Source organism: Pteronotus mesoamericanus, unplaced genomic scaffold (genome assembly GCF_021234165.1).
Source record: "Pteronotus mesoamericanus isolate MK-2021 breed Mesoamerican mustached bat unplaced genomic scaffold, CSHL_Meso_final contig_163, whole genome shotgun sequence".
In the NCBI taxonomy this organism is placed as follows: Eukaryota; Metazoa; Chordata; class Mammalia; order Chiroptera; family Mormoopidae; genus Pteronotus; species Pteronotus mesoamericanus.
In genome coordinates, this window is record NW_026555064.1 from 19,976,521 (window position 1) to 19,989,888 (window position 13,368).

At 53.9% G+C, this 13,368-nt stretch overlaps 1 protein-coding gene across 2 annotated transcripts in view; it reads left to right on the forward strand.

Moving 5' to 3' along the window:
- Positions 1 to 4,720: 4,720 nt before the first annotated feature.
- Positions 4,721 to 13,368, forward strand: part of PDE5A (phosphodiesterase 5A) — an 88,846-nt gene continuing 80,198 nt past the window's right edge. Inside the window, exon 1 of one of the 2 annotated variants that reach the window (XM_054563567.1) lies at positions 4,721 to 4,797. Coding sequence is in view for 1 of the 2 variants with exons in the window: in XM_054563575.1 (XP_054419550.1) it covers positions 6,031 to 6,056 (26 nt within the window). In the remaining variant the exon portion in view is untranslated. Of the gene's footprint in view, positions 4,798 to 5,950; positions 6,057 to 13,368 lie in introns of those variants that run through there. The other variant, XM_054563575.1, reaches the window with a different exon arrangement.

Here is a 13,368-nt window from a genome sequence, read left to right on the forward strand (position 1 = left end):
GTTTTTAAAAGAATCGACTCGAAGAAGTCTATTCAAAGGCTACTTTTGAAAGACAGAAATTGTCTCCGATCATGCGGTTCTTTCTTCTTCTTGGGCGCGACAATGAAATCCCACGTTTCCTTCCGTGTTTGGGAGGGGGCAGCCTTCCCGCACAGCGTGGGCTGCCACCTGAGCGTTTCAAAACGAGGCTCTAAGCGTCGACTAAAAAATTTTATTTATAACGTCTAAAGGAAAGGCAAGTGACTCTCTAGAGGAGAAATGAAGATTAATAAGCCTCTGTTTCTCTCAGTTTTCTTTTTAAAAATTCGCATTTTTGTTCCTTTAACCTTTAAAGGGTCTATTTTAAATGACCTACATTTCAACTGGCTTCTAGTTAAGCGCGTCACACTGGGATACGGTTGACTTAGAAGTGTCTCAGTGCTCACGGTTTCTTCCTAAATGCATCGTTTTATTTTTAGTCCTTCTGACTAGTGCAGGCTACTTCCTCTAGAGAATGGACTCTCTTCTTCAATAGGAAAACGGATGAGCAGAATATGGACATGTGCTGCATCTGAGTGTTTTATGTTATTTTATGTTTCTGCAAGTGGTGAAAGGTGTTTTTCACATTCCCCATATGTAGGTGAAAGGGCAGGAGCCCCTGAGCCGATCGGCTCCTGAGACAGGACTTCAAAGCATGAACCACAGGCGGCTGTGCACCCCGTCTGCGGAGCCCTCTGGGGAGAATTCCACGGCTGTTTGTCACCGTGGATCCGCGTGCACTGCACCCTCTCTTAGTTGGATGTGTGGGTGGACGCGAGAACTGCTGCACCCCGTCCCCAGGGTACTGTCCTCTCAAGGGACCAGCCTTCCTTTATCAGGCCAAATTCTCGGGTAGAAAATCCCAGGTCCGATTTGGGAGCAGCAAGGCTGGCCGGGGCCACGGCGCGCTCACAGAGCTCTGCCGCTCAGGAGCGGACTCAGACTTTGAAACTGAGAGGCGGGATGAGATCTCAGTTCACCTCCTCAAATCACCGGGCTGATCCCGACGGAGCAAGAACGTGAAACCGGGGCTCCAACGCTGTCCTCAGGAAACTGTTCCTTCGCCCAAGCCTCAGAGTCGGAGGCGGCCCCGCGGGCGGGCTAAGGCCTACGCAGGCTGCTAAAGGCAGGGCCCTCGGGCAGCGATCAACAGCGGGCACGGTCACAGGCAATACGTGACAGTCCTGCCAAAGTGCCCCAAGCAAATACCCACGTTTCCGTTTAAGTCAGCCCAACAGACAGCTACTGAACACATGCTGCGTGCGGTCACTGCCTGGTCACACAGGGCTGTCCTCGCCACCTGCTGTGACCCCCTCCCCAGTGTGAGGGCGAGACCTTGACCTGCCTTTAAAACCAGACCGCGGCAAAGTGACAGGGTGTGTGTATCATGTGCACGTGACTGTGAGGTTCCGTGACAGGAGACCGCAGTGCCTGTCTTGCTGGAGTCTCTCTCCACTACTGCCTGTGAAGAAGCGGGAGCCATACTGGGGACTCTATGGAACAAGGGGCTGGGGGGAGTTCTAGAAGCAGAGAGGGCCTTCAGCCAGCACCCAAGGGAACGTGGAGGGGCCCCTCTCCAATGCAGCCCCAAGAGCCTGCCGCTCTGACGGCCACCCGACCACCTTGAGGGATGCCCGAGCAGAGGACGCAGCTCAGCCAGGCCTCTACTGCCGACCTACAGAAAGTGGGAGACAGCAAGTGTGTGTGGCTGTAGGTCACTAGGACTGCGGTAACATTGTTGGGTAGCCATAAATAACTGACACCCAGCTCCTCAGTCTCTCCTGACCTTGAAATCTTTGTGAAAAGCCCCTCACACTGGGTGTGTTTGTGTGACAATCTCTCAGTCTAATCACCACAAACAGCTTCAGCTTTTTGGCAGGATAAGAGGTGAATAATGTTGTGTCGTTCTCTGTATAACCTATGAAAAGGTGCAGATGGTTGCCCTGTCCCAGAATATGTGATGCAAAATGGGTTGCTTGGTTCGAGTATCCACAGGCCCTTCCTAGTAATGACAGCTGCCTTCTTCCCGGGCAAACTGGCAAGGAGCTTGTGAGAAGCTACGTCATGGGAATAGCACACTCTTCACCTAACGCTCACCCACTCGTCCGGCAACGGTTAGTGGTTTTCCAACCGCGCGATCCCTCCTGCATCGCTGGTGTCACGCTGTGGCAAGGCCCGGTCCCTTCTCTCCCGTGTCTGTGCTTGTCCAGCTATTTATTGATATCAGTGAGCAGCCCTAGTAAATGGCTTGCGATGTGTTACTATCACTATATATTCTGATAGTCACAGTTTCCCAGATTTGTCCACTGGAAACCCCCTTAAAACTTAATGCCTGTGCTTCTGCTATGTTGGCATCATTTCTAAGCCTTTCTTATTTGGGGGCAAAACAGGATTTCCCAGGTCCATTTTGTGCTTTCCCTGTCCCAGACCTCGATCTTTTCTCCAAAGTCTCCTGGTTTCTTTCAAAATGAAGGATGGTATGTAGTAACCAAAGAACGGGCACTCAGTGTACTCATTGCTAGTGGAATGTCATGGCTTCCAGCATCTCTCAGTGACAGGCCTGGAATATGTATATTTAACAAAATCCATGCAAGATGTCTGCATCAAAAGCTGAAGACATTGCTGGGAGAAATTTTAAAAGACTGAAACGGGTTGACGGCAGGGCTCTATCGTTGTGACGTCAGTTATAGAGATGGTTTTGCTGAGGATCTCACAGGGTCGCAATCAGATTACCGGCTGGGGTTGGGGTCTTATCTGAGGCTGGTCTGGGGAAATGCCGACTTCTGAGCTCACACAGAGCGTGGGCAGCATTCAGTTCCTTGAAGTTGCATGACTGAAGGATTCATTTTCTTGCTGGTTCAAGTCCTTGAAGGCTGTCCACTGGCGGCTGCCCATAGGTCTTAGAGCCTGCCTGCGCTTCCTTGTCACATGGGATTTCTCTACATCTCTCTCTCTCTCTCTCTCTCTCACACACACACACACACACACACACACACACACTGAGTTTTTAACCTCCAATTCCATTTTAACACCACAGTGTACCTTCTAGTCTTTCCCCTTCAACAGTGAGAAACATGGGTCCCCTTTTATATGCCAATATGTTATTTACTTAATTTTCCCAAGCCTAGAGTGCGTAGGGAAGGCTTCACTTTTCAGAAGCCTTCATGGTTTCGGATCATTTCAAATCTGACATCACTTACCATGCATTACTTCACACTCTACTCCTTTACTTGCGGTTGAGGTTACTTGCCCACCACGGGAAAGTTTCAGAGAAACTGAAGTTACAAAAGGACCCTTATTTAATGCAGGAAGCAGCAAATTGTATTGAGGGATTGGAAGACACTTTAAAAGTTCTCATGCAATCAATTTAATTGTATGTTTTTATGCAGCAGTAATTTCTTACATTGTTGCCTAGAACATTTTGAAAGGAGTTCGCTCAAAGTGTGCAGCGAAGTGCTCTTGGTACATAGCTCTGCTAATAGCGTCCTTCACAGGTTGCGACATATACAGGGCCAGGTTTAATTCTGCCAAGAAAACAATCAGTTCACCAAAAAATACAGCCCACGCAAAGGGCAAGCGCGGTCCAGGGATGCGAGGACGAGGGCAAAGCCAAGGGAGACCCGGATCCCTCTTTGTACGGCGCTGTAAGGAGAGGACAAGCAGGGTGGGAAGGCCGAGCCCGTTCAAAGGGACACATTTGAAGTTGAGGGGGATGGATTCCGGTTAAACATAAATGACGAAATAATGTGAAACTGGGTGGGCTGGCTTCTTCTCCCCGGCCCCCTGGTGCCCCCCGTGGTCTCTGGTGAAGTGGTCGCACACAAGCCGTCATGGCTACTCCGCTTCACTCCTTTCTTCTACAGAAAATCTTTTCCCAAGTCATGAAAAGGCGGTGTTTGAGGCAAAGGCACTTCCTTTATAATTACTACTACTGTTGTTATGATTAACACTGAATACAAGAAAGGCCGCGTTGGATCACCCGCAGACCTGTCCTGGCGCCCCCACTGTTGTCTCCGGGCGCGCTAGGTGGCTGGGGCGCTGGGAACCACCGCGCCCGCTGGGCTCGGAGAGGGTGTGCCCGCTGCTCTGAGACCAGTGCCGGCGGGGGCCGCAAGGCGCACGGTCCTCGTTCGCCCAGGCCCCGGGAGAAGCGCCCGCGGCGGCGACACCTCTCCCTCTCGGGAAACGCCCCCTGGCTAGCGCTCCCTGGACTGCGGATGGGTGTCCACGTCGCGACCTCCCCTTTCCTAGAGGGGGACACTCGCGATCACACCCGTCACCTCCGCGCGACCCGGAGCCCGCTCGGAGCGCAGCGCACCCCAGCGGTCGCGTGCCGCCTTCAGGCCTTGGCCACCGGGCTTCCGGAGAGCTCGCCAGTCGCCGCGGCGGCGGCCTCGGAATCAGCACTTGCGAGGCGGCAGGAGCCGGGCTGGGCCGGACTCCCGGAGGCGCGGTTGCGGTTCCGGCCTAGCTCGCCGCACCTGGAGCCTGGACCGGAGAGGCGGGGCGGGGCTGCAGCCTGGCCCAGCGCCCGTGCAGCTCGCCGAAGCCGGCCTGACCTGAGCGAGGCGCGGGGGAGGGTCTCGAGGCCGAGTCCGTAACTCGAGGGAGGGACCCCAGCAGGGGTGGACCCGGCCCCCGCGAAGCACTGAGGCGCGGCGCGGGCATGGAACGCGCGGGCCCCCGCCCCGCGCGGCCGCGGGACCCCAACGCGGTGGAAGCGTGGCTGGACGATCACGGGGACTTCGCCTTCTCTTACTTTGTGAGGAAAGCCTCCAGGTAAGAAGGGGACCCGCGGCCGACCCGGCCGGGGCGTGGAGCCCCACCTGGGCTGACCCTCCTGGCATCGTCCCCGTCCTTCACCACTAACCAGCCTCGGATCCCGGGCCTTCACTTTAAAACAGGTCCTCGGTCTGTTACGGTGCAGAGACCTCGACTTTAAGGCGAGCGCAGTGTAGGAACCCAGGCGTGGGATTGGATCCAACTTGCTCGCAAAGTTCGAATGCAGAAATGCCCGAGCGCCCGGCCCCCGCTGCCCGCATCCCCGGGGAGCTGGCCCCGTGTGCCGCGCTCACGGCCTCTCGCAGCCCTGTCCACCCCCCGGAGCCCTAAACCTCCGCAGCGAAACCAAAACAGCCTGAGCCCCTTCCCTGCAGCTCCGGAAGCACCGTTCCCAGCCCGGTCCCAGCGGCTGCGCTCCTCCCCCGTCCCCCTCTCCCCGGCCTAGCGGGGCGGGGAGCCGGGAAGGGGGCGAGACGGCGGGGCAGCCCCGGGGCAGCGACGTGCAGGAGCCTTTCCCGAGTGAGTGCTGGGGCCGTGTCCCCCTCCAGTCCCCAGTGTCCCGCGCCTCCTTTCGCTCTCTCCTGCGCCCGAGGCGGAGCCGCGGACCGGGATCCGGGAGGGGTGGCGGCGCGGCGTGGAACGGACCCGGGGGCGGGCGGGTCCCGGGCGGCCCGAGCGACCCCAGGGCCAGCTCTGCCTGGTCTGGAGCCAAGGCCGGCGGCCTGGCGGAGGGCGGGGGCGAGCTGTCCTCTGGGAGGCGGCCGCGGGCTTGAGGCGCGCGTGGGAAACACTCGCAGAGCCTGGGGAGGACCAGAGGCTGGAGCCGAGGGACCGGAGGGGAGCGGAGAGTGCGTGGGGCGTGGGTCCCCGAAGCCTGCGGACGCAGCGCGGAGCCGGGACGCCGACAAGGCTCCTGCGCGCGCTCGGGCTGGCTCTGGGACGACCCTTCGGGAACGGCCCTAGCCGGCGCTGGCCCCGGGGCCGGAGGTGATGGTGGGGGAGCCGGCCGGGGCTCGGTGCGGGGCTCCCACCCGCCGGCGCGCAGCCGCCGCTGTGCCGGGCGCTCCCCGCCAGGGGGCGGCGCGGCGCGGGGCGAACGGGCGGCGGGGGCGCTAGGGGAACCGGTTCCAGTCACCGGCCTCACCTGGGCGCGGCGTCGCCCCCCGAGCCTGCTGGAGTCCGGGGTCGGCCGGGGCCGCACGGCCCGCACCTCGCCTTCCCGCGTCTGCTATGTTGCCCTTTGGAGACAGAACGAGGTACCTCCCCGGCACCCCCTTCCCACTCCCCGGGGCGCGGCGGGCCGGGGCTGGGTGGCTGGGGATGCATCAGTGAGGGGTGGACCTTGTGACATTTGGACCTCGGACCTCCTGGACTCTGTGGGGCATCACTTTGCAGCCGTAGATGCTCTTTTTAACCCCGTTACTCCCAAGGCACGTCCAGAGCTGGGGTCGACTTAACCACTGTTGGGGTTTCAGGGAGGAGCACTTGGGACTGAGCTCATCTCTCTGCGTTAATTACTGTCCCCCTAGACGGTCAGTCTCCTTCCCGGCTCTCGCCTTCTCCCTTGGAAGCCCCACGTCTGGAGCGCTGAGGGGTTTACGGAAAGCAGGTTCTCTCCCAAGGGCTCTCTGCGGGTTGGGGGTGAGTGCGAAGACCGGGGTCTGGAATTGTCCATTGCTGCCCGCGACCCTTTTCAGAAGTCCCTGCTACCCCAGGCCATCTGCCCTGCTTCCGGTCATCTTCACACGCTCTGCCCCCCGCCTTGGCCGAGTTACAGTGTCCAGGCTGGGGAGTAAGCAGGGGGACGGGGCTGGTTTGTTAAGTGTAGGGGGTATTTTTAGTCTGATTATTAACAGTTGCAAGAGACAAGTTATTGTCTTAGGAATCAGCCTAAGTGCCCTTTTCTCTTCCTCCTCTCCATTTAAAGGCAAAAGTAGGGCTGCCTGCCGGGGACTTCAGCTAGTCGCACCGAGCAGCGCTCCCCTTCCAGAGCCTGCCCGAACTTTGGAAGTAGTGTTTTAGTGGGAAAGAAATCGAAAACGGTGGTATCTTTCTCTTCATGTTCCATTTGCTTCCAAGCAGCACAGGATGAAAGCCCTAATTCTCAGAAGGATGTTCCTCAGTGTCAAACGCAGGTCGTCCAAGGCTCCGCACGTTTTCCAGGCAGGGTTCTTGAGGTCCAGCTGCTGGGAAGGCAGGCCACACCTTCCTGGGACCTGCGTGTGTCTGTGCGTGGTCACTCTTGCGAGGAGAGTTTATGCTACGTTCAGGCTGGAAAACGAAAGTATAAAATAGTTGCGAGCACTTCAGGCTCTGAGCTTGAGGAGTCCCAATGCGCTGGGGTTGTCAGTGTGCAGTTGGGCGTGCTTCATGAAACAATTGTCCAGTTTGGGTTTGTATTAGGGGGCATTAACTTAAAGAAAGAGGCCTGCGGTAAAGATGAGAGATTGGAGAGTAGTCGCTTATAAAATTGCCAGGCTGCTAAGCCTGGCGTGATTCCCTTGGTTGTGGTAAAAGCTTAGAGCAGACATTTTAACTTCACAGCTAAGATACTGATTTTTAACTAGAAGCTCACACTCCTTTGCTTTGCCCCCATTTGCTGCATGCTGTGAGTGTGAATGAAAACGTAGGCGGCTGAGGAAACCCCCGAATCAGGGGACCTGCGGGGGATGTCGGCGGCCACCCGTGCCTGGGAACGAGCATGGCAGTGGAACTCTTCCCCACCGCTCCGTTGAATGGCCGGCTTCCGCCTGGCAGGCCTGCCTCTCTGTCCCTTCCCCGGACTGAATGATCTGCACCCAGTGGCAGACGTGGAGCGAATGGATGTTCTGGCCCATCCCCGATTCCCCGTTAAACGCCTGGGAATGGGGGTCACCCTTGTGCTTCCCATGGTAACCTACCTTCAGATACAGAGGGAAGCGCCTCATTGAGAGCGACAGATGAGAGCGTAGGCATTGGTGCTGTTTGGCCCTGGCTGGGAAGCTTAGCTGGTTCGAGCGGCATCCAGATATGCCAAGGTTGCGGGTTCGATCCCCAGTCAGGGCATGTACAGGAAGCAGCCAGCGAATGCATCAGTAAGTAGAACAACACATTGACATCTCTCTCTCCCCCTCTCCTCCCTCTCTCCTTTTCCTCCCTCTCTCTTCTTCTCTCTCTCTCTAAAATAAAAGAAATAGATGCTGCTTAGTAACTACAAGCTGTACATGTGAATTTGAGTGTCAGTTGAACAACTCAGAACGCAATGTATTGGCATAAAAAATAATCAGAGACTTGTCACCGGAGCATATGGAAAACTCCCACCCTCTCTGTCAGAGAGGAGGTCGCACTGGTAATTCAGGGCTCGAGTGCCGGCTGCTCAAACGCCGCCCCCGCTGCCGACTGGACTGCGCTGCCAGCCGCTGTCGTCCTGGACGGCCGGGCCCAGTGGTTGCCTTGCCCAGGCTGCCGCGCGGCGCCGCAAGCCGGGCAAGGTCTCCTACTGCGCCGGAGCGCGATTGGTTTTTTATTGCTTTGTTTTGTACTAGGCAGAACTAGGCAGAAGCCTGAGAATATTTGGCATCGACTGGAAAGAGGAGATATTAAGTGAGGACTAGTTTTTATGGCCGCCTGGATCAAAGTCCAGAAACAGAACTTTTCCGCCCCCGTGTCGTCTTCCGTGACAGACTCCTACCCGCCGCGGCAGCGCTGGCCAGGGGCTCACGTTCGGGGCCCCTGCTAGGGGCTGCCTTTCTTGTCTCCCTTTTTCCTCTTTCTTTTGTAATTTTTTCACCTCGAAAAGTTGTAACATTTCTATTTTTAAGGTGTTTATAGTAAAACAGATGATGGGTTGCATATAAATATTGCTATCCACTCTTAAAAATGACTGTTTCTGTGATGATATAGGAATATAAACACCACGGGTTTCAGGCATTGACATGGCTGGCATATTTGGTTGCATTAGTCACTGGTGTAGCAGAGAAGAAAACTCTGTGGGCATCCACTCAGTCGACTTGGATGTTATTTAGAATGCAGGATGGGGCAAAAGTGGGCTTACAGTTGTTCATACGGAAAATTATACAATAATTATTAAAAAAGTACAAGAACAAACTCCTGTACTCACAACCGTACGTCTACTTTTGCCCCACCCTGTATTTTTATGATGGTAATTCTGGTGCAGTAACAGCCTTTTTGCTTGTGTTGTTCATAACCAGGGTACACACAGCCGGCTCTAAGCTGCCACTTAGTGACCTCGCCACGCTCGCGTGGGCTGCCTGAGAGGCTGCAGCACCCCCGGCGTGCGTGTCCCACTGCCCTTGCACCCCAAGGTCCCCCCTTCAGATCCCCTGAGAGCCACGCAGGACCAGGTCGTGGCTCCTGAAGGTGTGGTCGGACGGACGCAGCGGCGACTAGGCAGAGACAGGTCTTTGGAAACCAGCCTCTTCGTGCAGCGTAGCACACATGTGAACAGGCCTGTAGTGCCCCGCCCCCCCTCCCTGGGAGCTTCTTTCCCCTTCCAGTTTGCGACCTGAAGATGTATAGAAATCGCCAGTATTTTCACAAGGTTGTGTCTTCAGCATGTCAAGAAGAGCAATTTCTACCACCTTAATTATGTTGTGTAACAAAATTTCCTGTTTAAAATATTCCACCTGACTAGATGAGGTGACTCTGGTCTCTTCGATCATTTCTTTTAAGGTATTTGAAACTCCCTCCAGGTTGCGTAGACACACGTTGTACCTTCGCCCTTATCTGATGGCAGAGGATGTGTCTTGCTGCCTGGTCCCCTCCTCCAGATTTGAAAGACCGATTATCTTAGTGCTTCGGTTGAACTTCCTAGTGCATTTTAATAATACCCGGGAAAGATTTCTTTCATAATGGAAAAGGCTAAACAGAACTGCTTGGTATTTTTTAGTTTATCCCCCAAACATTTTCAACCTAGTCATTTATTAACCCCACAACTGCTGTGACAAGTTAGACTTGTTCTCTGTTCTCAGAGCTGATTGCAGGCAACAGGCCTCTTCCTAGGACAAGGGCCTTTCGTGAGGCCGGCAGGACAATTACCTAAATCACCGAGCCGATTGACAATGGAGGGCTGAAAAATGACTAATTTCTGACTTTAGGATGCAGACCAGCTGCTGGCTATGCAGGACTTCCTGAGAAATTAGTTTTGCTGGACAGATGTGGATCCAGTTGACCCGTGTTACAGCCGACGGATGGGGCCTTGGAAATATTTGTTGTAACATGAGGTTCTCAGTGCAAAGAGCCAGTCAGCTGCATTCCTCGGAATAGGAATTGAAGGAAGCCTCTCCACATGAGTCAGCCCTTTGATTTGTAGCTCTGTGACCTTATTAACTGATGTGGAATTCTCATTTCGTTCCGAATTCTATATACGTACATATTTTATGATGTAAGCGCTTTGTTCGTCTTCTCTAAATGGTAGAAAGTTATACTTATTGACAAACAAATGTTTAAAGGAGGCAAAAATGAGTGTTAAGTTCATTAGAGTCATTCTGCTAAGTATTTTAAAAAGCTTGTAAACACACGTGTTTCTCAGGCTTTCAGTTTGAAGTGAATGTGGTTTTCAAAGCCTTCAGTGCCGTTGTTAGCCTCTGTATTTTTTGAGACTTTCCCCTTGAATCTGTACAGTAAGGTTAGCTTTTTGCAGATCATTTTTTTCTGAATAATTTTATTACACCCAAACTTGAGAGGCCAAAGAACCCCATTTATATCCTCCCCTTAGTGATAATTAGAAACAGTAAGAATTATCATTTCTACTTCCTGTGGAATAGTCATGCTGAGGTTATAAGGAGAGAAAAGACCCTGATCTTTTCAGCGGATGAGATAATTGAAGCGTGCGAGCACGCACGCGCGCATGCACAGGCAGGCTTGTTGTCTTTTAGGCAGAGAGGGGATCGTGTGATCCAGGATTTCTCAAACTTCAGTAATACGTCCCTGTTAAAGAAAGACATTCTTACTGGTCTCCATGACAGCAGCTAGAAAGCTTTGGGTCACCAGGGACAGAAACCCGGCCAGGGTCCCTACAGAACTGATTCACATCATGAAGTCCCCGCGGGTTGGTTTGGCTGTGAAACTCAGCTGATCAGATAATCTTGTCAAGACCCTGTCTGTTTCCCTGTAGGTCTGTTGAATGTATCTGTCCTTCCTCAGGCCGTCCATCCATCATCCCTCATCCATCCACCTTCAGGCCCTGGGCTTTGTTGGCTTTATTCTCCTGTGCGTTCTCTTCATGTGCTGACAAAGTTCCTTCTTGGCAAGATTATGAGGGTCTTAAACTTCTGCTGTTAGAGAAGTACCTTCTTTCCATATCAGTCCTCAAAATTACTCAGGCCTGGCTTGTGTCACTTGCCTGCTCTGGACCTGTCCTTGTGTCTAGAGCGCTGTGGTGTGGCCGAGGCAGGCGGGCCACGGTGTGACCGGCCCCCGGGGCCGGGCCAGTTCCCAGAAGGGAGTGATGAGGGCACGCCCAGAAGTTCCTGGTCAATACCCTATCCAGTGTTGGCGTCCTTTTATTTTAATGTTATTTGAATGTGGAATTTTTTAGAGTAGGTGTAATTTAATCCTAATTACAGCATGTATGCAATGGTAATACCAAAATAAATGTGTAAGTTAATGATGAATAAAATGAAAAAAACTCCAACCGAATGCCAACGGACAGCACTGGTTAGACTCACCTGTGGCGCAACCATGGCCCTGCCTGTGGGCAGAGGGCCTGGGGCCAGCCGGCCTCGGCGACAGCTGCCCAGTGCGGGCCCCTTCTGCCACCAGGCCTTCCTGCCCGTCCAGGCACGAGGCTCTTGTTCCCAGAGCAGGGCTCGCCAGCCCCTCGGCGGTACTCGCTGGAAGGCATCTCTGCCTGTGGCACCTTGCTCTCCTGTGTCCTCTTTACCCCGCTCGGCTGCAGAGCGATCGGCCACCACACGGTCGAAGCCGGAGCTTCGGTGCTGCAGGGCTGGACCTGGTCACGAGGCGGTCGTCCCAGGGAGGGACAGCAAACTTCTTCCACCTTGTTTTGGTTTTAGCATCAGTGTGAATACACAGGAGTAAGATATTTTCATGGAAAAGGTACAGATCTTCGTGACATACTTGGTTTGCTCTCTCAGGCCTCCTCAGAGCTCTGGCTGGGCGGTGCCAATCCAGCGCAGTCCCCCCATGTCTAAGCCGCAAGGGAAGTCGAGGGGTGCAGTCACAGCCTCGATTTCAGTGGTTCTGTTTTCCCGCAGATGTAAGTAGGTTTTCCTTGAAGGGACATTTTTCATGCATGTGACTGTGAATGCATGGAAAATTACAAAGCATGTCTCTTCCAACTCTCAGTCACACTTGAATGTGAAGCCATATGAAGCAATTCTGCATTTTGTTTCTATTTGGTTCCAGTTCATGTCTCGGCTGTGTTCGGAGCTGGGGAACAGTGGGAGCTCCTAAGTAACCTGAGGCAGGGCGCTCATTTCCTTCCCACGGCAGACCCAGGCGAACGCCTCGCGCTGACCCCGGACGAGAGGTGGTGGAGGATGTTGGTGGAGGTGCCCTGGGCCACCCCTTTCCATTGGACATCCTGTTACTGGACCTTCTTACTTCCTCCCCCTAAACCAGTGCTTCTCGAAAGGCGACGCCCTGCATTTGGCGCCAATGGCATTTTTGCTGTGAGAGGCTGCCGAGCGCATTGCAGGGTGTCGCCAACCCCGAGCCCGCGCACCGAGTGCCGGGACCACCGCCCCCTGGTGACCCGCATTTCCTAGTGCCGCCCCACCAAGGGCTGGTGCCAGTACCTGGTTGGGACTACTTTCTAAACCTTTAGCATTTATTTCTGTCTACAATGGTTAAAGGCCCTGGTAGATCCACGCTGTATCCCCAGACGACCTCTCCCTGAGGGTGTGGCCACCGAGAGAGGGTGTAGTTACTCCCATCTCACAGAGAGAGCAAGTGACTCTCTGTGACATCGTAACTTCCTGGGGTTCTCAAAAAACCTAAAGAAAATACTGCACCCTCCTTTATCTTTTTTAGTAGCAGTTTTCAGTTGTCTACTGTTTTGCCTTGAGAATCACTAGTGCCTTAAATAGAATCACACACTCGGAGAGTCGTCCCTCCGTGTGGAAAGCGGAGTTAAAACAAGAGAACGGCGATGTTATAGGCCTTCTGTGCTTTTCTCATGTTTAAATGGCTTTTTATTAATGGTTTGAGCAGAACCGCTGTGGGTTTGTAAGACGCTAGAAAGGGGCTCGGAGTGGGAGGCGAGAGCCTGCACCGAGTTCCCGCTCTGCTGCTGACTTGCTTTGTGGCAGGCCCACCCGAGACACCGCAGCGTTGAAAGTGGAGGGCGGGCGGGGGAGGGAGTGAGGAACCGCAGCAGAGACGTTCGTAAAAGGGCTCCAAGTGCCCTTTCAGCTCTAAGTGTTTTTGAGTCTTACTTTCCTTCTTTAAGTATTTCCCAAACAAGAGCAGTGGACCCAAGTCAAATTATGCAAATAATGCAGCCCAAACTATCTAAAATTAGAATCCAAGAGCAGGAAAAATATCTAGCATTATATTTTCTGTGAGTTATTTTTGTATTTTCCCTACAGATAATTTTAGCAGATC